At 37.1% G+C, this 23,073-nt stretch overlaps 2 protein-coding genes and 1 long non-coding RNA gene across 9 annotated transcripts in view; 2 read left to right on the top strand and 1 right to left on the bottom strand.

Moving 5' to 3' along the window:
* Positions 1–93: 93 nt before the first annotated feature.
* Positions 94–2,221, top strand: LOC129739199 (uncharacterized). Its single transcript, XR_008735766.1, has 4 exons — positions 94–510; positions 581–756; positions 1,871–1,991; positions 2,054–2,221. It is a non-coding gene; the product is annotated as an uncharacterized LOC129739199 (long non-coding RNA).
* A 939-nt stretch (positions 2,222–3,160) lies between these two features.
* LOC129738484 (leucine-rich repeat protein soc-2 homolog) lies at positions 3,161–20,406 on the top strand. Of its 5 annotated transcripts, XM_055729731.1 has the most exons (6): positions 4,257–4,789; positions 5,395–5,686; positions 8,495–9,456; positions 9,520–10,935; positions 11,001–11,129; positions 11,694–20,406. In XM_055729731.1, the coding sequence occupies exons 3-4, from the start codon at positions 8,621–8,623 to the stop codon at positions 10,388–10,390; spliced, it is 1,707 nt and encodes a 568-aa protein (XP_055585706.1). In that variant the 5' UTR covers positions 4,257–4,789; positions 5,395–5,686; positions 8,495–8,620; the 3' UTR covers positions 10,391–10,935; positions 11,001–11,129; positions 11,694–20,406. The 5 variants fall into 5 exon arrangements, with proteins under 5 accessions (XP_055585686.1, XP_055585702.1, XP_055585706.1 ...); XM_055729711.1 differs by lacking the exon at positions 4,257–4,789 and adding an exon at positions 3,161–3,319 and having other exon boundaries at positions 9,520–11,129; XM_055729727.1 differs by lacking the exon at positions 4,257–4,789 and adding an exon at positions 3,840–4,108 and having other exon boundaries at positions 9,520–11,129.
* Positions 20,407–21,441: 1,035 nt separating this feature from the next.
* Positions 21,442–23,073, bottom strand: part of LOC129738467 (lethal(2) giant larvae protein) — a 48,931-nt gene continuing 47,299 nt past the window's right edge. For all 3 annotated transcript variants that reach the window (XM_055729680.1, XM_055729689.1, XM_055729695.1), the window contains one exon: positions 21,442–22,999. In XM_055729680.1, coding sequence (XP_055585655.1) covers positions 22,822–22,999 — 178 coding nt within the window. In that variant the 3' untranslated portion in view covers positions 21,442–22,821. The remainder of the gene's footprint in view (positions 23,000–23,073) is intronic.

Raw genomic sequence — 23,073 nt, 5'->3', positions numbered from 1 at the left:
GTATGGTTTAGTTTCTTTCATTTTACTCTTGGATTCAAAGTACTTTTAATCAGGGTGAGTCAGTAGGGTGGGTGCATATTGAAGAAAAGTAGGCAAGGGGTACCAAAAGTTTCTCATTGGTGGGGGGTGGAGACGGAGCGTTTTTTGACAGCGAATTGTTCGTCTACCATGCCTACGATTACGATTGCCTGTCACAAGATGGACGATTCCGTGCATTGGTATAAGAACACACCTGAAGCTTTACCCGCCTTGCTTTTAATATGTGCTTCGTTTGAGTGTATTTTATTTTGTTTTCGAGTCATCCCGCCGCGAATTGGAACACGAAATTGAAAATCGCGGATCAAATGGTAGTTTTTCGGTCGTTTCGGTCAACTATTGATGGGCAAGTTCTTCAACGCGGACAAGGCCTTCCCGCAGGCCGTAGGCCGCAGGTTTATAGAACATTTACGAATCGACGTACAGGGAGCCAGTGGACAGCACATAAGTCTGGCAGGAAAATGCATTTTTAAGGTAAGTTTGTGTTCTTTTTAAACAAAAGTTACCTTTTTGAAATTGTACTATTTTTTATGTATTTATTTAGTTTCCCGTCCGAGGAAACCTCCATCGACATTCCGGGCACAATGAGCCAACGTCGGAGGACATTGGAACATGTACTCTGGAGATGGGACGAAAGATGCCGTTTCGTTAACTAACCGGCACTGGAAACGGGCGCATTATCAGGTGGCATCGGTCGGCCCGAGAAATGCATTCATTAAGGTGAGTTTATTGATTTTTTCCTAATTTATCTATTGCTTATTAGATAAGCGAACTGTTTTGAACTACCATCAAGACGCCATTCACCGCCCAGTTAAGCGGTTTTTCAACTTCAAACATGTGTAATAAAAAAACGACGGCTGATTTTTTTTCGCTTTCTTTTTCAATACATCCCAAAACTGCTCTACTTAAAATAAAAAAAATTAGTGGAATGCGAAAAATGTACGCTTTTCAAAATAATTAACTAAACCTAGGGGTGTTCAACTGGCCCTATTACCGCCCACTCGACTTTTTCGGGTATCGATCATGTTTTCTTAAGGAAAAACTATCTAAACAACACGGAAACTGTTCTTTTTAGTATTTTCCATACAACGAGCTGTCAAAACCATATTTTGGCTCTTTAGAGAATACATTTTGTGAAATTTTTTCTGCAAATTTAGTACGAATTTTAACAAAGTGCGTTGTCTGACAAAATGATGATTCTCGGCAAACAACCTCAAGTAGCCGGTTACTTTCAGCGATAAAACATCATTTTCTAACATAATCAAACTAAATGCTTCTTACAATTTACACATTTGACACAATATATGCGTTAAAAACAAAGAAATTGTGCGTGACCGGTCATTAGGAACCCACACTTTTTTTTATACACCAATTACCGCCCATCACTAAACGCTTCAAAAAACAACAACTATTGAAAAAATCGAAAATTTTTTGATGCAAATCTATTCTACGGAAATAAAACTATCGTTTCAAGTCGATTTTAGGTCCAATAGGTACTATCTAGTAAACAAAAACCCTTTTTGCCCTAGGAGTACAGTAATGCTTAGTTCGCTAACAGGCGTCGAATTCAATAATTTGACCGGAAACGAAAAACAAAATATTTTATTTCTGGCTATAGTTAGCATAATTAAGTGAAGTTTTTTCAGTGAAATGGTCAAACAATGATGCTGACACACAACACAGGTCTTATATTTGGAGGAAAAATCCCAGTTTTTTCAAAATACATACAAAAGGGTGATTTTGGGCGGTAAATGGGGTCTGGGCGGTGAATGGCGTCTTGATGGTAATCAAATGTTTTTCCGTTTCCTTTTTTATTTGTTTACATCTGAATCAGGAAAGCTCTATTCGATGCAAATTAAGTCCCCCTGACCGAAGGAACACCTGTTTATTGGAGGCTCGCTGTCTGGATTGTTGCCCTCTAGAGAAAAACATCGCAAATCGATATAAAAAAAAACGTAAGTTCAACCATCAATAATTTTGATCTGCTGATTAATTGTTTTTTAATAATTTTTTTCAGAATTTTTGATGAAACATCAAGGGCTGAATCGGTTTGGCGTGCTAAACACCATCATGAAGAAAAGTGATTTGATTATTCATTGAAAAAATAAAAACAAAATTGTTTGAAAATGAATATTTTTCGTAAGCTTTCCAAAATATCATAAAATGCGATAACAATACCATGCAACATAGTAGTTTTATTATTTCTATCATGTAACCATAATCATTTCTAGCATAATAGATAATTATTTTTATCATGCAAAAATAGCACTTTTACAATGTACGAAGTAAAAGAACTCATGCTGTCATTGCCAGTTTAAACACGATTGCAGTCGAAATTACCATGAGCATCCAAAATCAAAACATAGTAAAATTACCATGCGTGGAGTATTTTTAAGAACAAAACATTATTGACTCAAAAATATGGTTGCGTGTTGTTCATTTAAACCACGGATTTAGTAATTTTACTATGTTTTTTTTGTGTGCAACCAATGAATGAGCACATGGTAAAATAGCTATGCGTAAGGTATTGTAAACAACAAAACATATTTGACTCAAAAATATGGTTGCCTGTTGTTCATTTAAACCACGGATTTAGTAGTTTTACTATGTTTTTTTTTGTGTGCAGTAGGCACCATCCAATTTCTATCTACGATTGAACAAAGCTAACATCTCTTCAAACTTTCGTGAAGGTTGAGAGAAATAAAGGTTCGTCCATCCCATTCTCTGCCGTCTGCCATCCATATTAGCCCACAGAACTGAGAAGAGAGCAGCTAAAGCAAGTTTTGTTCTGCTGGCTGACTTTCATCTGCGAGCGAAGCGTATATTAGTCCTGGCCAGCAGCCTTGCCAGATCTACGGATTTCTCCGTAGTTCTACGGATTTTCAGCATTTCTACGGAGCTACGGATCGATGCTCGAAATCTACGGATTTTCAGCATTCCCTACGGATTTTCTACGGATTATCGAAAAAATTCAAGGGATTCTGCGGATAACTGAAAATTCTACGTGACGACCAAAAAAAAAAAAAGGTCATCACGTTTTATTTTGCCGAAATCAGTAAATTTTTCGATTTTCCAAAAATCTACGGACTTGAGCGGTTTTCAATCTGGCAACGCTGCTGGCCAGTGAGCAAACGTGTGTGGTCGGTCGTTGTGTGAAGTTTCTTCATATTCTTCTGGATAAATCGAAAACAGAGACCTTTCGGGCTTCAGGCATTGTGTGAGCCGAAATAGAATTGAAGCTACGTTACGATAACGGAAAGAATCCTTGTTATTACGAATGCCAGTAAGTATGAGTTAGGTCTAATTTTCTGGTGGAAGAAAACTTCAACCGATGAAAAAATAGTTTGGGTGGTGGAAGCTTTTTTTCAGAATAGTATAACGGAGAAAGAGTCCAGCTCCATCCCAGCCCAGGAGAAGATAGAGAGGACAGGTTCTCCCACGCAACGAGAAGAGCAAGAGATTAAAAAATCCGAAGTTCCGAAGAAAATCAAAATAATGAGCGTTTTGCAATTTGCATTAGATCGGTTCAATAGTCTGAAATTATTTTGTCAACTTTGGTCGAATAGAAGTGCAAATTTTCTCTCTGATGGTCGTCTTCGTTCGTCCTTGTTATTGTACAACGGAACAAAAATTAGATTCCCTTGCAGTCAGTTGGATTTTCAAGTAAGGATAGCGGCTGGACATCCCTATATATCGCACACGTAAAAATGCCAATCTCAGAGATAAACCAGGTACCGAGATTGGTAGAGCGGCAGAGACATGGATAGCGAAAGCATAAACATGAGAGCATAAGAAACAGAGTGCACTTGCCTGACATTGACCTCCGCCAGGAGGCTACATGAATGCATATTCATCATCATAGTACATGGAAAGGAGGAGTAATCATATTACCATGCTTCGTTCCGAAGTCCAATTCTTAGCATTTGTTTTAGTAGAAGAGAATTGAGCAAATTACCGAGCCGCTATAATATTTGTATGAACTCATCGACGAACTAAATGACAATGATGATGAATAGGGCTACAGTTTGTTCCCATTCACCGAAGCAGCATCAAAAGCAAGCAGAATAAAGTGGTAACTAAATCGATTTAAAAAAAAAAAGAATTTCTTCTGTTCTGTCTTAAATAGTGACTTCTAACCGACGCCGTCGATAAAAATCAAAAAGCAATAAGGCTAATGCTAATGTTGGAATTATTCCGAAGCACGATCCCAACAAAGAAATCGTGTGGTAGGCAACTCTGGCCGCCGATGATGGCTGATATGATTTCAAGAGAGCAGCAAGCGCTTCCCAAAATCTACAGAGTGTACTCGTGCTGGTGCGTATTACGCGAATACGCGATGTTGTGGGTGATGATATGCGGGAGAGAATCATCAATGGCAAGCAAGTGCCAGGGAACAGAATAGCAGCAGATTTCGTCCGACGGTAATGACGACGACGATGAGTTTCAAGGAGAGTCGAACTCGACTCGAGTCTCTTCTGGCTTGCTTTCCGTGGATGGACGAATGAGTAGAATGGATGATGGTGGTTGGCTCTTCTCAGCACCACACACTTGGCTGGCTGACAATCAGCTTCGGTCGAGGTACAAGATAGGAAGTGCAAATTTTCTCGTCCTCGCTTCTATATCAAGTCAAATCTATACCAGATTAAATTGAATATTCATTGTGGCGCTCAGGATCAGGGTCAGTGTTTTCCAGCGAAGAGTGTCCCCAGGTGCCTTCCGAGATTATTATATTTGGATCTGGCGCTACCATAAGGTTGGTTGGGTGCGTTTCAAGGTTCTCGAGTTAGAGAGCTTTGCGTAGCAGTGAAAAATGACTGCCTCGTACGTTGTACGGAAAGTCAAGCAAAGAATAGAAGAAAATTTTCCTCTCCCAATGTAAGGCTTTTTCCCTGTTAGATTTTTCCACTGACAACTACTGGGATGTGTTGGTTGCTGCTAGGGTCACACAGGAAAAGTGTTTGACATTCGATGGCCGCAAACTGGCTGACCATGAGAAATTGCATCTAGATGTGTTTTGGATAGTAACGCATTAGTGCAAAGAAGGTCTCTCGCTGTTAAGTGTACTGAATTTTATTACATTCCGAGCATGATTCATTAAGAGCTAACAAGCATGAAGACGAAAATGCGGATTTCAATTCTTGGAAAAACAGATCCATATACCTTATGCATTAAGAAAAACAAACTCGCGGGTGCAAATCTTGAAGGTCAATTCGACATCGTCGTAGGTTGTTAGGCGGATAGTTTTAAATTGCCACAATTCAACAACGGAGACTTTTTTGCAAATTTGCAAAACTGATCAGAGAACTCGTCGGCTGTGCCTAGCTAATACATGTCTTTGTATATTTTGCTTCCAATTAGGTATACCTATAGGCCATTACAACTCACGCCTAAACTGTAGAGCTCAGCGGCAATAACACAGCTCGTGATCGTCGCCATTTGTCATCATCGCGCGGGCCCAATCGAAGAATTTTGTGTGCCTCATCCAGGCGTTGCCGCCAACACCGTCGCTATCGCCGACCCAAGAGGCCAGAGATAAGAGGAAAAACTCAGCTCCTCGGTCGCTTGCTCGGTATTTGGACAGCACCACGGAAGATGATGGATCATTAGGTCGCGTTCAGGAGGACAGACTGACGAAGCATCAGCGGGCAAAGTGAGTACACGACTTATCTCTACACCTTAGAAGGCAAAAAAAAAACAAATCAACAAACAGGAATGAAAATGTGCATTTTGTGTAAACACATGACTAAAACTGAATAGGTGGGGAAAATAAATAAAAATATGTAAACGTATGTTCGTTCGTAGATTATAGGAACCAATGGGAATGAATAAACCAACCGGTTTAAAATCCCAATAAAAAAAAAACATAGGATCCAAAAAACTAAAAATAAAATGTTCAAAGTCTGATCTGAGTGACAAAAGAAGAATTTGAAATTTGTTCCAGTCTCAATCATTAAACAAAATTGATTAACTTAGGTACCATCAAGACGCCATTCACCGCCCAGATACCATTTACCGCCCAAAATCACCCTTTTGTGTGTATTTTGAAAAAACTGGGATGTTTTCTCCAAATATAAGACCTGTGTTCTGTGTCGGCATCATTGTTCGACCATTTCACTGAAAAAACATCACTTAATTATGCTAACTATAGCCAGAAATAAAATACTTATTTGGTTTTTCGTTTCCGGTCAAATTATTGAATTCGACGCCTGTTAGCGAACTAAGCATTACTGTACTCCTAGGGCAAAAAGGGTTTTTGTTTACTAGATAGTACCTATTGGACCTAAAATCGACTTGAAACGATAGTTTTATTTTCATAGAATAGATTTGCATCAAAAAATTTTCGATTTTTTCAATAGTTGTTGTTTTTTGAAGCGTTTAGTGATGGGCGATAAATGGTGTATAAAAAGAAGTGTGGGTTCCTAATGACCGGTCACGCACAATTTCTTTGTTTTAAACGCATGTATTGTGTCAAATGTGTAATTTGTAAGAAGCATTTAGTTCGATTATGTTAGAAAATGATGTTTTATCGCTGAAAGTAACCGGTTACTTGAGATTGTTTGCCGGGAATCATCATTTTGTCAGTCAACGCACTTTGTTAAAATTTGTACTATATTTGCGGAAAAAATTTCACAAAATGTATTCTCTAAAGAGCCAAAGTATGGTTTTGACAGCTCGTTGTATGGAAAATACTAAAAAGAACAGTTTCCGTGTTGTTTAGATAGTTTTTCCTTGAGAAAACATTATCGATACCCGAAAAAGTCGAGTGGGCGGTAATAGGGCCAGTTGAACACCCCAAAGTTTAGTTAATTATTTTGAAAAGCGTACGTTTTTCGCATTCCACAAATTTTTTTTATTTAAAGTAAAGCAGTTTTGGGATGTATTGAAAAAGAAAGCGAATAAAAATCTGCCGTCGTTTTTTTATTACACATGTTTGAAGTTGAAAAACCGCTTAACTGGGCGGTGAATGGCGTCTTGATGGTACCTACTGTCAACGTTTTTTAACAAGAATTTTATTCCTTGTTCTCTACACGGAAAATAATAAAAAGGTAAAATTTACCGAGACAGCAAAGGTGAACGCTCGCAAAAGCCAAAAAGGTAACTTCTACCTTTTCGAGGTGAAACTCACCTCACAGCGAGGTAAAATATACCTGAAACGAAGAATGAAAAAAGGTACAATTCACCGAGAAAAAATGTGAATCCAAAAAAGGTAAATTTTACCTCGTAGCGAGGTGAAGTTCACCTGAATTGAGCTGAATCAAAAAGTATAATCCACCTAGAAAGAAAGGTAAATCCAAATAAGGTAAAACTTACCTCGTAGCGAGGTGAAGTTGACCTGGATTGAGCTAAACAAATCGGTACAAATCATCTCGAAAAAAAGTAACTATTTGACGAATCCGTTTATTGAGGTTAAGCTGTTTTGCCGTTTAGGAACAAGTTTTGCTTCGTTCACAATATGTGAAAATCGGAACAAAATGGTAAGTGTTTTCTAAGATTTCATTTAGTTGTGCTGGTTCTCTTCATAATACTTTGCTTTTGTTTCAGATCGGCCCAAAGAGCTTCGTGTTGTATTCCCGTCAGCCTTCAGATATTATTCCGGAAAAGCCGGACCTGACAAGCTTGGCGAACAAAGGACTTGCCTCAACAATTTTTGAAGAACACGGTGATATATTTCAAAAATAAATATTAGGTAACAGTCCTTATTTATTTCAAATAAATACCATTTTTCATGAATTGTGTTTTTTTTTAAATTAATTTAATTGAAGAAACCAATCAAACAAACTAGCATTTACCTTTTAAATCAGTGAATGGGAAAACGGTATTATTTACTATTTAGCTAGGTGAATGAGAAAATGGTAAAATCTACCTTTTTGCTAGGTGAATTGAAAAAAGGTAAAATTTACCTTTTTGCTAGGTGAATGAAAAAAAGGTAAAATTTACCTCGAAAGAGGGGTGGAAAAAATTCACCTCGCAAAAAGGTAAATTTTACCTTTTTTTTATTTTCCGTGTACCTATCCCTATTTTCTCTACCTATCAACATTTATTGAAAATTGGATTAAAAATTCCAGTTTCGTCGTTTCTTGTTTACGAATTGTGAAAGTTCGGTGAATAACCATATCTAATATGTAGGTTGTTGGTAAAAAAAAATTCAAGAAAACACGCTTTGAGGTAGTTTTATTTGAACATTTTCCATTTTTTTGGCAAATTTGAATATTTTTTTCCAACGTAGAAGTATTGGTAAATAAAATGCTATCTACAGTCTACACCTTTGATTCCGAGAGCATTATATATTCATTGCGTATTAGAAAATAGATGAATCAATTCTCTCTGGACCTTCGGAACAAGGCAATCTTAAGTTTCTTTTATGCAGCAATCTACTCTTATGCTAGATTGGCGTTTATGTCTGTTGATCGGAATCACAATCGTATCTAAACAATTACGTTGATATGTCTTATTTCAGAAAACAAATTAAACTTTTTGAACAAAAGTCAAGCGGCACTGAAGTCAGAAACGCAGCAGCGGCGCCTTACGAATTGAACACTAGAGCAAGAAAAATCGCAGAATTTTCGGCAAATCACCGAAAGGCATGAATCAAGCCGGGCCGAGTGGAGCGAGCACATCTGGACACAGCAGTAGCAGCGCGTACACCGGGGCCGGTAGTGGAAGTTCTACCGCTGGTGGCAGCGGTGGAAGTAACAGTGGCAGCGAGATGCCCTCAGAAGTGCGCCCGAAGGTGGTCACGGTAAAGCATCCGGAATCGAACAAGCCCAAACCTACCACTAAAAAGGGCAAAGCCATCCAAGCCGATGTCGATTTGGTTAAGGAGTTCCAACGATGCAAGGAGGAAAACGTCCAACGGTTGGATTTGAGTAAATCTTCCATCTCGGTTATTCCGCCATCGGTCAAAGATTGTACGAGCCTGGTGGAATTCTATCTTTATGGGAATAAGATAAGTAGCCTGCCGCCAGAAATTGGCTATTTAACTAATCTAAAGACGCTGGCTCTGAACGAAAATTCTCTTATGACGCTACCCGACAGTCTGCAGAATCTGAAGCATCTGAAGGTACTGGACTTACGCCACAACAAGCTGACGGACATACCGGATGTTATTTACAAACTGCATACGTTGACGACCCTCTATCTGCGGTTTAATCGCATTAAGGTGGTAGGAGACAATTTAAAAAACCTTTGCAACTTAACAATGCTGAGTTTGCGCGAGAACAAAATCTACGAACTACCGGAAGCCATTGGCCATCTGGTACACTTGACGACGCTAGATCTGTCGCACAATCATCTGAAGCACCTGCCGGACGAGATTGGCAACTGTGTGAATTTGACATCGCTCGATTTGCAGCACAATGATTTGATGGACATCCCCGACACGATAGGGAATTTGGCCAATCTGAACAGACTTGGATTAAGGTTGTTGATTATAATTTCCAATTCTTTAAAATATGTAATAATAAAAGATTCTTTCTCACATAGGTACAATCAACTGACATCGATACCGGTATCGCTAAAAAATTGTATCCATATGGATGAGTTCAACGTTGAAGGCAACGGTATAAGTCAACTGCCGGACGGTTTGCTGGCTAGTTTGAGCAATCTGACCACGATAACATTATCCCGAAATGCGTTCCATAGCTACCCATCCGGGGGTCCGGCCCAGTTCACAAATGTTACCAGTATTAACATGGAGCACAATCAAATCGACAAAATTCAGTACGGTATCTTCTCCCGGGCCAAGGGGCTTACAAAGCTAAACATGAAGGAAAATGCTCTGACCTCGCTACCACTGGATATTGGTACCTGGACGCAAATGGTCGAACTCAATTTCGGCACTAACTCGCTCACCAAACTACCGGACGACATACACTGCCTGCAGAATTTGGAAATTCTCATCCTCTCGAACAATCTACTGAAACGAATTCCCAACACGATTGGCAATCTTAAAAAACTCCGAGTACTGGATTTAGAAGAAAACCGCCTGGAATCTTTGCCTTCGGAGATCGGTTTACTGCACGAGCTCCAACGGTTAATTCTGCAATCGAATCAGCTTACATCGCTACCACGAACTATCGGACATCTGTCGAATTTGAGCTACCTATCGGTAGGCGAAAATAATCTACAGTTCCTACCGGAAGAGATCGGTACTCTGGAAAACCTAGAATCCCTGTACATCAACGACAACGTCTCGTTGGTGAAGCTCCCTTACGAATTGGCCCTGTGCCAAAATCTAGCCATTATGAGCATCGAAAATTGTCCACTCTCGACGCTGCCACCGGAAGTGGTCAGTGGAGGTCCCAGTTTGGTGATACAATATCTGAAGCTCCATTCGCCATACCGGCAGATGTGATTTGTTACAGTTGCTGCTTAAGCAACAACCGGTGGCAATAATGCACACATAAAGTGTAAAACCCCGCGTGCATTTTTTTCCTCTCTGTTGGTGATGTGTATTGTACATTGTACTACAATTTAGGCCCACAGTCCTGCCCCATCCCAGGCACTACTCGTGACCCCAGGGGCTCTTTGTTGGGCCGATCCAAACTGTGTTTCCGATTGTGACCGGAACTATGTCATTCAAATGTGTGACAGTTTGCGTTGATGAATGCGAGTGCATGCAATGATGTGTTAGTAAAATTCCCTCGGTACACAAATTAAACCACAAAACGAACGAAAGTATGACCGATCGAAAGAAAGAAAATAAAACATAGTAAAACAAAAAAAATCAATGTGATTAAAATAAAGCTTTAATAATATTGCTACATTAAATTTAGCGGAAGTAACGCAGTAAGTTAAAAAAAACATGAAAAAAAACTAAATAAAAAGTGCAGTGTTTAAAATATTGAGACGAAAAAGGTGTTACAAGTTTAAAGAAGAAAAAAGTTGGGTTTAATTAAAGTAAGAAGCAACGCTAACGAATACGGAAGAAAAAAAAAGTTGATATAATTTTCATCCAATGACAGAAATGGAATATTTGTTAAAACATGACAGTTGTGGCAGAATCAAAGATTTCGAGGTGGTGAACTCTGTTGCGAAAAACAGCTAGCCAGGAGACCGCGTGCATGCACTCGTGAGGATTTGTTCACAACAAGGTAAGAGAAATTGTATTCACTTAAGTGTAAACGTTGTTGTAGTTCTAATGTTCTGATAGTGTAGCTGTTGTTGGTTATTGATGATAGGGATTTAACTGAGCTGTTGAGATGGCCATCAGTGAAAAATTCGTTAAGAGAGTTTCACAACTGAAAAGATGGTAAACCAAGTGAAAAGTTTTTCTATGCAAAATTTTCATGCATTGATATATGAGCGAATTAATTCTTTTTCATTTCTATACTACGGCAAAAGTTCATTGGCATCCTCCCTTGTACCTATATGGAGCACGAGACGGAAATATTTTTCGAATCAATCTGCAAAATCTGGTGTTATATCATTTAAAATATCTTTCATCCAAAGATCTCGCTATCCGTTACAGTTCTACCACTATCAATAAAGTAAAAAAATAGGGCACAAGTAAATAAGTGATTAAATGTCTTACGTTTGCGATATTACAAGAGCTTTCTGCAAAATAAGTTTGTTCCTCTCTGAGTGAGTGAGCTGCGATTGCCATTTTTGTACAGCATCAAACTAACTCAGAAAATTTTTCTTTTCAATTTTTTTAGTAACTCGATATGATCCAGAGCAGCCACACGAAACGCGATGTTTTCGATTAGACTAACCAGCAGATCCCAGACACAGGACGAGGACTAACGCATGCTCTCTTTCGAAAACAGGTGGGAGTCGCAGTTCAAAGAGGTAAAAAAAAACCCACAAGGTTTGCGTTCGTATCAAGTTTCACAAACCTACGAAGAAGACTGCTGGTTAGCGAATTCGATTGACCGGGAAAAGAAATAATAATATGGAGTTTCACCGGGAAAAGAAAGAAGGCGGTAATCCAAAAACCATTACGTAACATCGTTTGCGGTGCGGAAGGCTTCGGGCACATGTTGTTCGTATTTTTGTCAATGTTAGCAAACGGTAAAGTTTAAAAGATGACAAAAGCAAGAATAGTGGTTTAGTTTCTGTTCTTGTTAACTATCTACGGCAAACCTTTCTACAAAGATATGTTGGCTGCAACGCAATAGACAGAAATACAGTGTTTTTTTAAGAAATCACTGGTCATTGATTGGAAAAGACTTTTTGCACAAAAAATATTGAATTCGAAAAAATTTGATCTCTTTTTCAACGAGGTTTGGGGAAAAGTAACCCACCTCAAGTTTTTTTTTTCTTGTTTTGGTTTTAGTTGGCTATGTTTGACCCCACAAAGGGTGGCAAACAACATTTTTCTCTTGAAAATACTAACTTCTACACACTTATTACTATTTGACGCACACACAGAGAGACAACGATACGATGAATGTGAATTTTTTTTACTAGTTTTACAGTTTTACTAAATCATGACTGCGCGAAAACAAACACGTTCATAGACACGGATACAATCAAAACTTTTTTTTAGGCTAGAGCAAATAATTGCACATAATTTTTAAGGTAATCAATCTGTAATATTTTAGCAGAGCAGTTTTTGTTCTATACTATTTTTTGCAGTAGGGGAGATGAGGGCATAATGGGCACCTTAAGGAAAATGCTTATTTAGCCATAGAGAACAGCTGTAATATGTGAATTACATCATTGTTTCGTGTTCCGACACTCAAATAGTCTATTGTCTAATTGGATGAAACTTGAAAAAGTAGATAAAAACGTTTAAAAATGCATTTTAAAAATTTTTGCCGAAAGCTGAAAACCAGTCACTGTAGAGGCATAATGAGAAACCCCCCGAGGCAGTATGAGCACCATTAATGAAGGCATAATGAGCATTTTCTGCCGAGGAATCTAGCAGCGAATTCGTCTCGATGAAGTCAATTGAGTAATAGAGCTACAGCTCAACTTGTACCGTCTGACGATTTGGCCTATTGGTTAGATGTCGGAGAGATAATCAGTAGGCTCGAGTTCGATTCCTGGTGGAGGTGATTTTTTTTTTCTTCATTTATCATTTATGATCATGATTGCACTAAACGGTGAGGCGTAGATTCATCAAACAAAGCAAAAACAAAATAATCTAGGTCTGTTTGTAGAATTCAAAGAATTAACACATGTTCATACATTATGTTTCTGGTGTTTTGTTTGACGGATGATGCTTTGATGCTATTAGCCGTATAATGTAACAATAAAAAAAAATCAATCATGAATGGTATGAGCAAAAAAAAATCCCCTCGGACAGGAATCGAACTCGAGTCTACTGATTACCTCTCCGACATCTAACCAATAGGCCAAATCGTCAGACGATACAAGTTAAGCTGTAGCTCTATTATTCAGTTGACTTCATCGAGTTGAATTCGCTGCTAGATTCTCCGGCAGAAAATGCTCAATATGCCTTCATTGAAAGTGCTCTGTTCGCCTCTAGTGAACAAATTAAAGTAAAAACGCGTTTTACAATTGATTAAAGTGAAAAATCAAAAATTTTATGATGCTGAAAATTTAGAAACAATGTGTAGATCATGTTGCAGTGCATACATTTCAGATCAGGATGATTTAAAGGTCATAAAAGCTTATTTGGTGGTGCTCAAAAATTATAATATTTTCGTCACTTGAGAACCTAGCTGGTTATTATTTAATATTTCTGTAAATATGAAAAGGATATTTCTTTTTTGGTGAAAAATTAATACTATAGGTAGTACGAAACAAGTCCTCATGAAAATTTGTTTAAGAAAATACGTACTTATGTAGAAAAATGGACTTCTCATTATGCCTCGGGTGCTCGTTATGCCCTCATCTCCCCTAGCTATTCGTGTAGCATGCACTAGGAAGACTTTAGATTAGTTTTGCACTGGTTAAAACTGTCGGACCGGCGGATTGGATGTTGGGCATAAGTATCGGACAGTCTAACATTGCCATTTATTTTTTTGTTACAATTTGTTTGCGATCTTTGATGAAGTAGACCTTCGAAATGAAAAATTTATCTAAGAGGAATAAGAATTGTTGTGCCGTTCGTGCACGGCATTTCTCCGCTCATAATAGCGGATAAAAAATTCTATTCTGAATAAGTAAATTTTCAAGTTTGCCGGCACAAGTGCTGGTAAAATCTTATACAGAGTTAGGATTAGTGAACCGAGTTAATCAAGGCGATGCATTTTCGAAATCCCCTACTCTTTTCCCTGGAGTTTCCAATATCTTTGTTTTCTTTTGGCTTTGATGTATAAGGAAATATAATTCCTTTTCAATTTTTGAATAACATTCTTGAGTAAAAGTATTTAAATAAAAGAGAGCTAACAAGAGAATATTTACGAACATGTCCTCTCGGTGATCATCATTTATTAAGAGACATCCTTTCGCAAATCACCTTTCATTCAGAAAATTTTTCTTATGCATGTCATTTGCTATACTTACTTAAAAAAAATATTCATCATCATCTCTGTTCAGAAACCTATCAGCCATTTAAGGACTTATGCTTCCGCAAGTCATATTCCTTTTTGGGGCTTATTTTCTTGCTAGATATTTTTAATGTAGAAGTTATTTTCCTTGTGTGGAGATTTGTTCTCTTAAGTTATAAATATTCAAGAGGCATTTTCCCTTTTATGCCATCTTTTGTTGAGAGATTTGTACTCTCGCTAGAAATTTTGGAGACTGGACTCTCAACAATATTTTTTTATTTACATACCTCTTCTCTCAAATCATCTTTTTTCAGAGATCTCCTCTCTCAAAGCCTCTTTTTCTAGAGATCTCCTCTCTCAAACCCTTTTTTCTGAGACTTTTCTCTCTCGCAAATCATCTTTTTTGTCATCTTAACACGTTCGTCGCCACGTCACCCATATATGGGTGACGGCTCTCTTAAGCAAGGTTGCCGCTCAGTTCTGCCACGCGTTGTAAATCTGAAGCTCTCTCGCTTTACTTTCATGCTCTGAGATTTTTTTTGGGCGACGAACGTGTTAAATTAATTCATCTTTAAATAGTGACGTTTTCTTAAACCATAGTTTTTGAAGCCTTCTCTCCTAAATCTTCTCATAATGGAGGAGTCATCTTCTATTCATCTTCTATTCAGGGAATTGCACTCTCGTAACTCGTAAGTCATCTTTTATTCAGAGTTCTGATTTCTCTCATGTTGGCAATTGTCCTCTCGCAAAGTCATCTTTCCTGTATACCTAATCGTGCCCTCGCGCAAATCATTTGTTATTGCAATGCCAAGACTTACGCTCTCAACAGTTAAATTTCATTTAAAGATTTTGTATCTCTCAATTCATACTTTTTAAGTGGGTTGTGCTCTCGCAAATCACCTTTGGATTTAAATCATCGATGTGGCCATCTTTTATTTAGAACTTCTCAAGGGCGCTATTCAAACGAAGTAAGAAGAAATTTACCCAATAGGGTAACTAATGGTACAGTGAGACCGCAATTTGTGACCAAAACAGGGCAATGATCCACTTTGGAGTATAGCAGGTGCATTATCAAATCCGAACGGCATATTTGAATGTTCGAAGTGCCCTTTTGTGAAAAGACCAAAATTTATGCAAAATTTGATATGTTCATTTTCTCTTGACAAGTAACTTCATCGAGGAAAACCTCGGTGGCATTTCAGTAGACACACAAAACAGTTACAAATCAAGAGGATTTCTTCGCTCTGTCTGTTTATTGAGGCATTGTTTGCTGAAGATGAATCGAAGGAATTTTAAATATTTTTTTTAGATTGCTTGACCAACAAACGTTTGGATCCATTATAACAACAAATCTACCTTAGGAAATTATGTTTAAACTTGAAGTTTCTAAGTACAAAACTACATTAAATAGACGGTACGAACCGACCACTAGATCGAAAATTCATTTTAGCTTTACATTTGGTTTTCGCACTATGACATCTCACGATCGGACGTGACTTTTGTTATAGGGAGTTGTTCGAATAAAAATACAAATCATAAACAAGTGTAATTTCTAGTCGCGATTTGTTTCCAATTTTAGTCCAATTTGGGACAAAAACTATGCAAATTTAGGTTATAATTGAACTGTGGAAAAAGTAAAAAAACAGTAAAACACTCAGTTGGCAAATATAAGAAGAAAAATGGCCTAATAAAACTTTAGTGGCAAAATGTGTGCGATTTAAAAACCACACAAATAAAATCAATGCAAAAACTGAGACATGATGAACACAAACATATACCCATACCAACACAACTTGTGCAAAAGTCGCAGATTTTTTTAGATTGTTAAAAACTAAATGAAAACGTGCAAATTTGTGTAGAAGCCACATAAAACCAAATAACTTACTGACTTATCCAACCAAAAGAAGTTGCGTTAAGACACAATAGGTACCGTTTGAGTAGAAGAGTGTGGTAGTAAAAAAATTAGTGAAATTTTCATTTGATTTTAGATTTGGATACATAAACACATATAAGCATCGTGCTCTCATTTACGGAACAGAATTCACAGACAAAATATAAACCGAATGGTTTATTTTTCTGTTGGTTCCCTCAGTTTTGTACACAAAAAGACCAAACCCATGGATTGGAACGTTTTTTTTTGTATATGTTCTAGTTTGTCGAAAGCATTATAACTGCAACTGTTAAGGTTAAATTTGGGCTAAATTTTACTCTCTCAGAATAAATTGTTTTTTATTAGTTTTCTGACGTTGAGAAGAGAATGATTCTGTACAGAGACGTTTGTTTGTTAGTTTTTCATGTGTTCTGAAGTTTACAGCGGAACTTGATTCTCGTACAAAACAAAGACAGCGCATTTTAACTTAGTTGCTAAACTGAAAGTTTTAAGAACCTCATAGAGGGGCATTTAGAAAGAATGATTTGATCATAGTTGTAAAACAATACAACGATACATACTTATTAGTTTACTTTCAAGCTCTTTTAGAACAGGAAACATGATGAAAACAACCAAGTGCCATGACTTGCTCAATATTGTTCCACGGGGTATTTTGTTTTCCATTCATTACTTGGCAAACTACTCATAGAAGCGATTGAAACAGCTCCTGGTCCTTCGTACCATTACACCATGAAAGATGGCAGGTGCGTACATTAACCCGAATGTTATACGGTAAATACTCAAAGTGTACACTAAACGATTTTAACAAAATCTGGACAATTTTTTTTTACAACAATCTATTTCAAGTTAGCAACGAGTTTAAACAACGGATGTAAGTTTAAGTTAATATTAAAGACAAAAAACAACTTCCCTCCTTGGTTTATGCTCAATTTCTTCAAGAGGACATACATTTTTTTTGACCGTTGAGTTGACACGGATAATCTGAGCAACTCTTACTTTAGAAGCTTCAACTTTTTTTTGAGAAAAGCTTCACGAAGGGAAGCCGGTTCCGCTATACAAACAATCAATTGTTAAGGTTATCACCCGTTAGGGAAAAAAACTACAAGAATCAGTTGGATTAAGTCGATACAAAAACAAAATCATTGACGATGCTAAGACACAGATAGACAAACATAAAATCCAGAAGTAAGAAAACAAACGTAATACGCACACAGACAAAGTATTCAGTCCTACGTAGTAGAACATAAATTTAAACAAGCAAAACTTATCTAGTTAGCGGTAAGCGATGTTTAGAGAGAAGAGATTTAGTAGAAAGAATCGAATAAAAACGACCGGTATGTTTCGCCACCATTTAACTGGAGTTGGTGGCAGTCACATCTTGACTCGAAACCGAACTCTATTCGATTTTCGTTAGTTTTATTTAGTTTCCGAAAACTTTCCTTTTTGTCTTTGGTTTCACTTCTTTCGAGCTTTGTTGTGGTTTTTCTCTTTTGTTCCCTTCATGGTTAGGTTTCCTATTTTTATCCACTATATATTTTTTTATTGTTCAACTCAATCTCAATCAATCATGTTTTGGAATAGTAAAATATCTCAGCAGCGGAAACCTCAAGCCAGTGTTGCGAAATTTTAACACGGTGCATTCACGCGAAGCCACTGTCGAATTTCATCCTCGGTATTTTAGAGGGTTTCCTCTCTGGAGCTGCTTTTTGGGAGCAGTTCGCCCTGAGGAGAATGTCAACCATGTTGAGGGCAATACCAAGAAGAATCGTATCCCAGTATTGACGACCTCAAATATATGGCCTGAAAGACTATCCACAGACCCAGTGTACCCAAGTGACTTCTGGCCCCGTGGGAGTGCAGAAGCAATCGACTGAAGGCGTCACCGGGATAAGAACACATCGCTGAAGATCATGGAACTCCCAGACTATTTCGGTCGACACTGGAGAACTGTACATTGAAGAGCGAGTTTTTCATCTGATGTGTGGACTAAGGCAGCTAAGATTTTCGTAGTTGGCTGTGACCTGTCCCACTGGCCGAAGTAAAAGTAGATCTATCAACCAACAAGCTGTATCAAGGAAGGAAAACGAATGGTCGTCGAGCCAGATCAATTTGAAGGTGCTCGGATCGAAATCTCTGAACGCCTTCGAATCGGGAGTCATTGAAAAACCGTCGGATCGGAACCATTGGAAGGGTATCGAGCCGAAGGAGCGTCGAAAAGGCTACGATGATGATATTATACGCTAGAGATAGCTTGTGCTGACGGCTCTTCCTAAACGGGTCCTCTGCTTGTTGTGCACACAGCTGTTGTTGTTTTGTGTGCTGTCGACCTGTAAGGCTCTTGCTCGTGCCTACGGCCTCGGCCTTACGGGATTGGTGAACTATAGCTACTAACCTCGCTTCTGAAACCCTTTGGAGAATTTGACGTAAGAAAACGGTGCGACCTTTGATTCGAAAAGTTTATCCCAGTTTAAACTAACTTGAGTTAATACCATTAACTTCACTCGTTGCCTCCATTCAACTTTTTTTTGGTGATTTCCTTTGTGTAATGATAATTCCTTTCCGAAATCATTTCAAATAGACGTGAAACGTCACTACCATCTCGATACGACGAAACTGCAAAAGAAAGGTTGAAACATTAATAATGAATGTTTGTATGAATATATATATATAAAAAAAACAAAACAAAACAAAAAATACAGCGAAGACACTTGTAGGAAAAAAAAACAAATTACCACGTATTGTTCGACGGCTAATGCTCTAGCGGATGTCAACCAAATAATATCGTATACCAAGAAGAGAAGAAAACAAGCCGAAAAAAATTGTTGTCAAATGAATTTAAAAAAATACCTGACAGAAAAAAAAACTTAAAGTCAGAGCACAAAAAAAAAGAAATCTTTCAAATCAAGCTCATGGTAGAAAAAAGGAAAAACAAGCCAAAACTAGAATGAAGATGTTGTATGAATTGGGAGGGCAGATAAAAGAATAAATAGAAAATCGAAAAACGAGAAAGACGAATCACAATGAAGCAAAAAACTAAAACTGAAAACAAACCAGATCATATACCAATATATACATACATACCTACATATTGCATAATAATAGCAAACAGAAGAAAAGACGCGCAGTAACCGAAAAGCACAAACTAGTAAAGTAGGAGTAGTAAATTAAAAGACAAAAAAAAACAAAAAAAAAATAACAATGGAAAAGTTTAGTTTCTTCGGAGAGGCAGCGAAACAAAAGAGAATAAAAATAAAAATAGTAATATACTTTCGATGTTGAGATGAGTGCGCTTGTGTAAACTGGAGAATGAAAGAATTGTGCGTATGACTTAGAAGCGAGACAACCTGTTTTATTTTTGGAAAAATTGGAAACGAGCTTAGCTAGAAGAGATGCAAATAAATTATTGGATTCGATTAAAAAAAACTAAAATAAACGAATAAAAAGTAAATATATTTTTTCATTGGAATAACAAACTTGAAATGTGACTAGAGTTGAGCGTCCGAGGGAGAGAAAAATAAAAAAACAGTATGACAAATAAAAAGAGACGTATAAGTGCGCAAGAGCGATAAAAAGTTAAAAACTAATCGAAACTAGAAGAAGCTAAGAACAATTACACTGTTGAATATAATATGCCATCGTCGTCAGATGACGACAATCGGAACGAATGCGAAAGTTTAAACAGACTCTATCCAGGTGAGATATGCAGCCATCCTTATTGATGTTTCGAGATGGAAAAAAATGCAACAATTATTACTGAGCATCGTGAAACTCTATTGTTTTTTGGGTGCGTGTAGAATAAGTGAGTGGCCGACTGCACGAGAAAGACGATAATGATGAGTAATAATTATTACTCACGATCTCGATACCAAATGCGAAATGTTAGAGTAGATATTATAGAATACAACACAGAAATCAAGAAGTTATTATATATGAATTGAGAAGTTAGACAGAGAGAGTGTGTGAGAGAGAGAGAGAGTCACATAGAAACACATTAGCCTATAGCAAGAACAAGTGGAGAGAAATGTGAAATGATTTGATTGAAATGATGATTTTCATAAATAAATGTTTGTATATGTAGATGTGGATTGGTTTATTAATGAGCAGATGACATTCTCGATTCTAATTTTTCCCGCTTCTGCATTCTGAATTTTAGTTTTGATTTAAAGTTTTATCCAAGTATTATATTTAAAATAATTTAGTGTACACATGAACAAAAAATGTCAACAAAATTCGAAATATACCATGATTACAATATAACAAGTAAAAAAGATGAAATTTACCGAGATAAAAAGGTGAATGCTCGTGAAATCTAAAAAGGTAACTTTTAACTCGTCGAGGTGATACCCACCTCACAACGAGGTAAAAGTTACCCGAATCAAGCTGACAAAAAAGCTAGAATTCACCTAGAAAAAGGTAAATCCAAAAAAGGTAAATCTTACCTCATATCAAGGTGAAGATTACCTGAATTGAGCAGAATAAAAAGGTTAAATTCACCGAAAAAAGGTTAATCCAAAAAAAGAACTCACCTCGTAGCGAGTTCAAGCTTACCTCAAAGCAAGGTGAAGTTGCTTTGGATTGAGCTCAACAAATCTGAACAATTCACCTAGAAAAAAGGTACTTAACTTTTTTCTAAAATCGTTTTTGAGGTTGAGATGTTATTTAATTGAGGTTTGGCATTCGTGCGCCAAATGTGAAAATTGGAACAGAACGGTCAATGGAGATTAAATTTCATTCAGTTGTGCTAGCTCTCATAAACTTCGCTTCCATTACAGATCGGTCCAGTGAATTTCGAAGTGTTTTCACAGCATTCCGGAACAGCCCGCAGGCAATTAATATTATCCCCAGCAGTCCGGATGAATCAAACGAAGGATAGAAACAATGTGCTCACCAATTTTGAAAGATTCAGCGGCCATGGTTGTGTATTCATTCAACAAAACGGAACATTCAAGGAAAAAAATGAAGTTGATCGAATCGGAGCGTCGAAAAAAAATTTCAAAAAACATAAAAAATTCTTAGTTAAAAATCAAATCCGCCGCAGCCTGTGGCGTAGAGGATAATGATATTTGAGAAAGGCAGATAAGGAATTTTCGGAAATGGTCATGAACAAACAGGTTAACCAAGCTTGATAAAGTTTAATTTTTTTTCGCTTATTATTCGTTCGTCGATCATCTTAGTACTTTTGTGTGGGTCTTCTGTTTGTTAAAGTTGGTTTATTAACTCTTCACACAAGCTTCTATTACGCATAGGTATAAATTGCATCGAAAACAGTTGTTTCAATTTTACTTATGTTCAACACTGCTAGCTTTATAGTGAAAAGTGTATCACTCGTCTTTAATAAGAATTGTGTATACATATAGGTATTTCTACTTAAGTCGTCTTCCGTTTAAAAAAAATAACGGACGGGATTTAGAAAGTGATATAGATCGAACGTTTTTTTTTAAATAAATATAGTAATTATTTGCTTAAGGAAACATTCTTTCTTCTTTTCTTATACGTTAACGATTGTATCAACTTCATCGTAATACTAACACGGTATAGTTTAAGCAGAAATAATACACGAAACAATAGCGACTTCTTTTAGAAGATATTTGTTCTCTTCACATTCTGTTATCATTATGTTTTTTCTTCTTTTTATCAGCTAGCGTCTAAGTCTTCAATTGATGAAGTGGTTTCAATCGAATAAAAATAAAATAGATATATATATATATATTACTCCGAAATCTTGTAATTACGCTGCTGACGTACAATATTTTAACAGTATTAAAAATATGTTTAAAAAACAGACACCGTTCGTGCACGACGTTATTCTTTCATTTTTTCTTACAGTAAGTATGTTTTTTTGTTTTGTTTTATCTCTTGTATAAAATAGAGTTGTATAAATATATGCATCGTTTTTCGTAAGCTACGCCTTATAATAAGTAAATCGGTACGATTCGATGTGGTTTTATTAGCAGAATTGGCATTGGAAGTTATCCTTTCCTTACAACAGGTTTTTTGTTTGTAAAAAATAATGAACATCATCGTTTGTCAAAGGCATTTTCGCATGTGCTGGCAGTTGAAATTCATTCAACGCTATGTTTGACAAAAATTTCTAATTCAGAAGATGACAACTACAAATTGTTTATTTAAATTTTGTATTTTGGTTTCTATTCGATAAACGCTTCAACAAACTTCTATTCACTTCTAATTGATGTATAAGACAAGAAAGAAAATGAAAATGCGTTCTCAATATGCAAGCAAATATTTGAGTAAAGTTAAAATGTATTAAAGACTGCTTTCAAACGAAAACCAGTCTGTCCAAATTCATAAAAGAGCCCTTTTTGAAGTGCCCCTACGCTCTCCTATTGCTGTTTCCTGGATGATAGTATCTAGGTACAAAAAAAAAACTCAAACTAAAACAACAATTACAGTAACAGTACATCCATCACATCCCTCGATTTGTCTGTTTTTTTTTCTCGTGTTGCATGTATGTGGGGAGTGTTAATTTTCTTTCTAGAACTGACTTTCCTTCCGAAGCAACGAGATGCCACCGCCAGCGGATGACGTCGTCGTAGTTGTCGTCGATGAAGAGGTTGTTTGCTGCTCTCCGTTAACGTGTCCAGTACCGTGCTTTACCGTTGTGATGACTGACTTGATGATAACCGAATTCGATGCCGTTTCGGTTGAGTCACTGCGGAAAAGGAAGAAGTTTAAGTAATAAATAATAATCGTTGAAATATGCTTCAGAGATGCAACAATTTTCTA

The sequence above is a fragment of the Uranotaenia lowii genome, chromosome 1, assembly GCF_029784155.1.
Source record: "Uranotaenia lowii strain MFRU-FL chromosome 1, ASM2978415v1, whole genome shotgun sequence".
In the NCBI taxonomy this organism is placed as follows: Eukaryota; Metazoa; Arthropoda; class Insecta; order Diptera; family Culicidae; genus Uranotaenia; species Uranotaenia lowii.
Note: the sequence above shows the minus strand (reverse complement) of the source record. Positions and strands in the feature narration are given on the sequence as shown.

What these genes read in the sequence shown, in the direction of transcription:
- LOC129738484 (XM_055729711.1), top strand. Translation starts at nt 8,621, where the DNA reads ATGAATCAAGCCGGGCCGAGTGGAGCGAGCACATCTGGACACAGCAGT. An exon ending in CTGAACAGACTTGGATTAAG is followed by an intron (nt 9,457 to 9,519) that starts GTTGTTGATTAT and finishes TTTCTCACATAG; the next exon opens with GTACAATCAACTGACATCGA.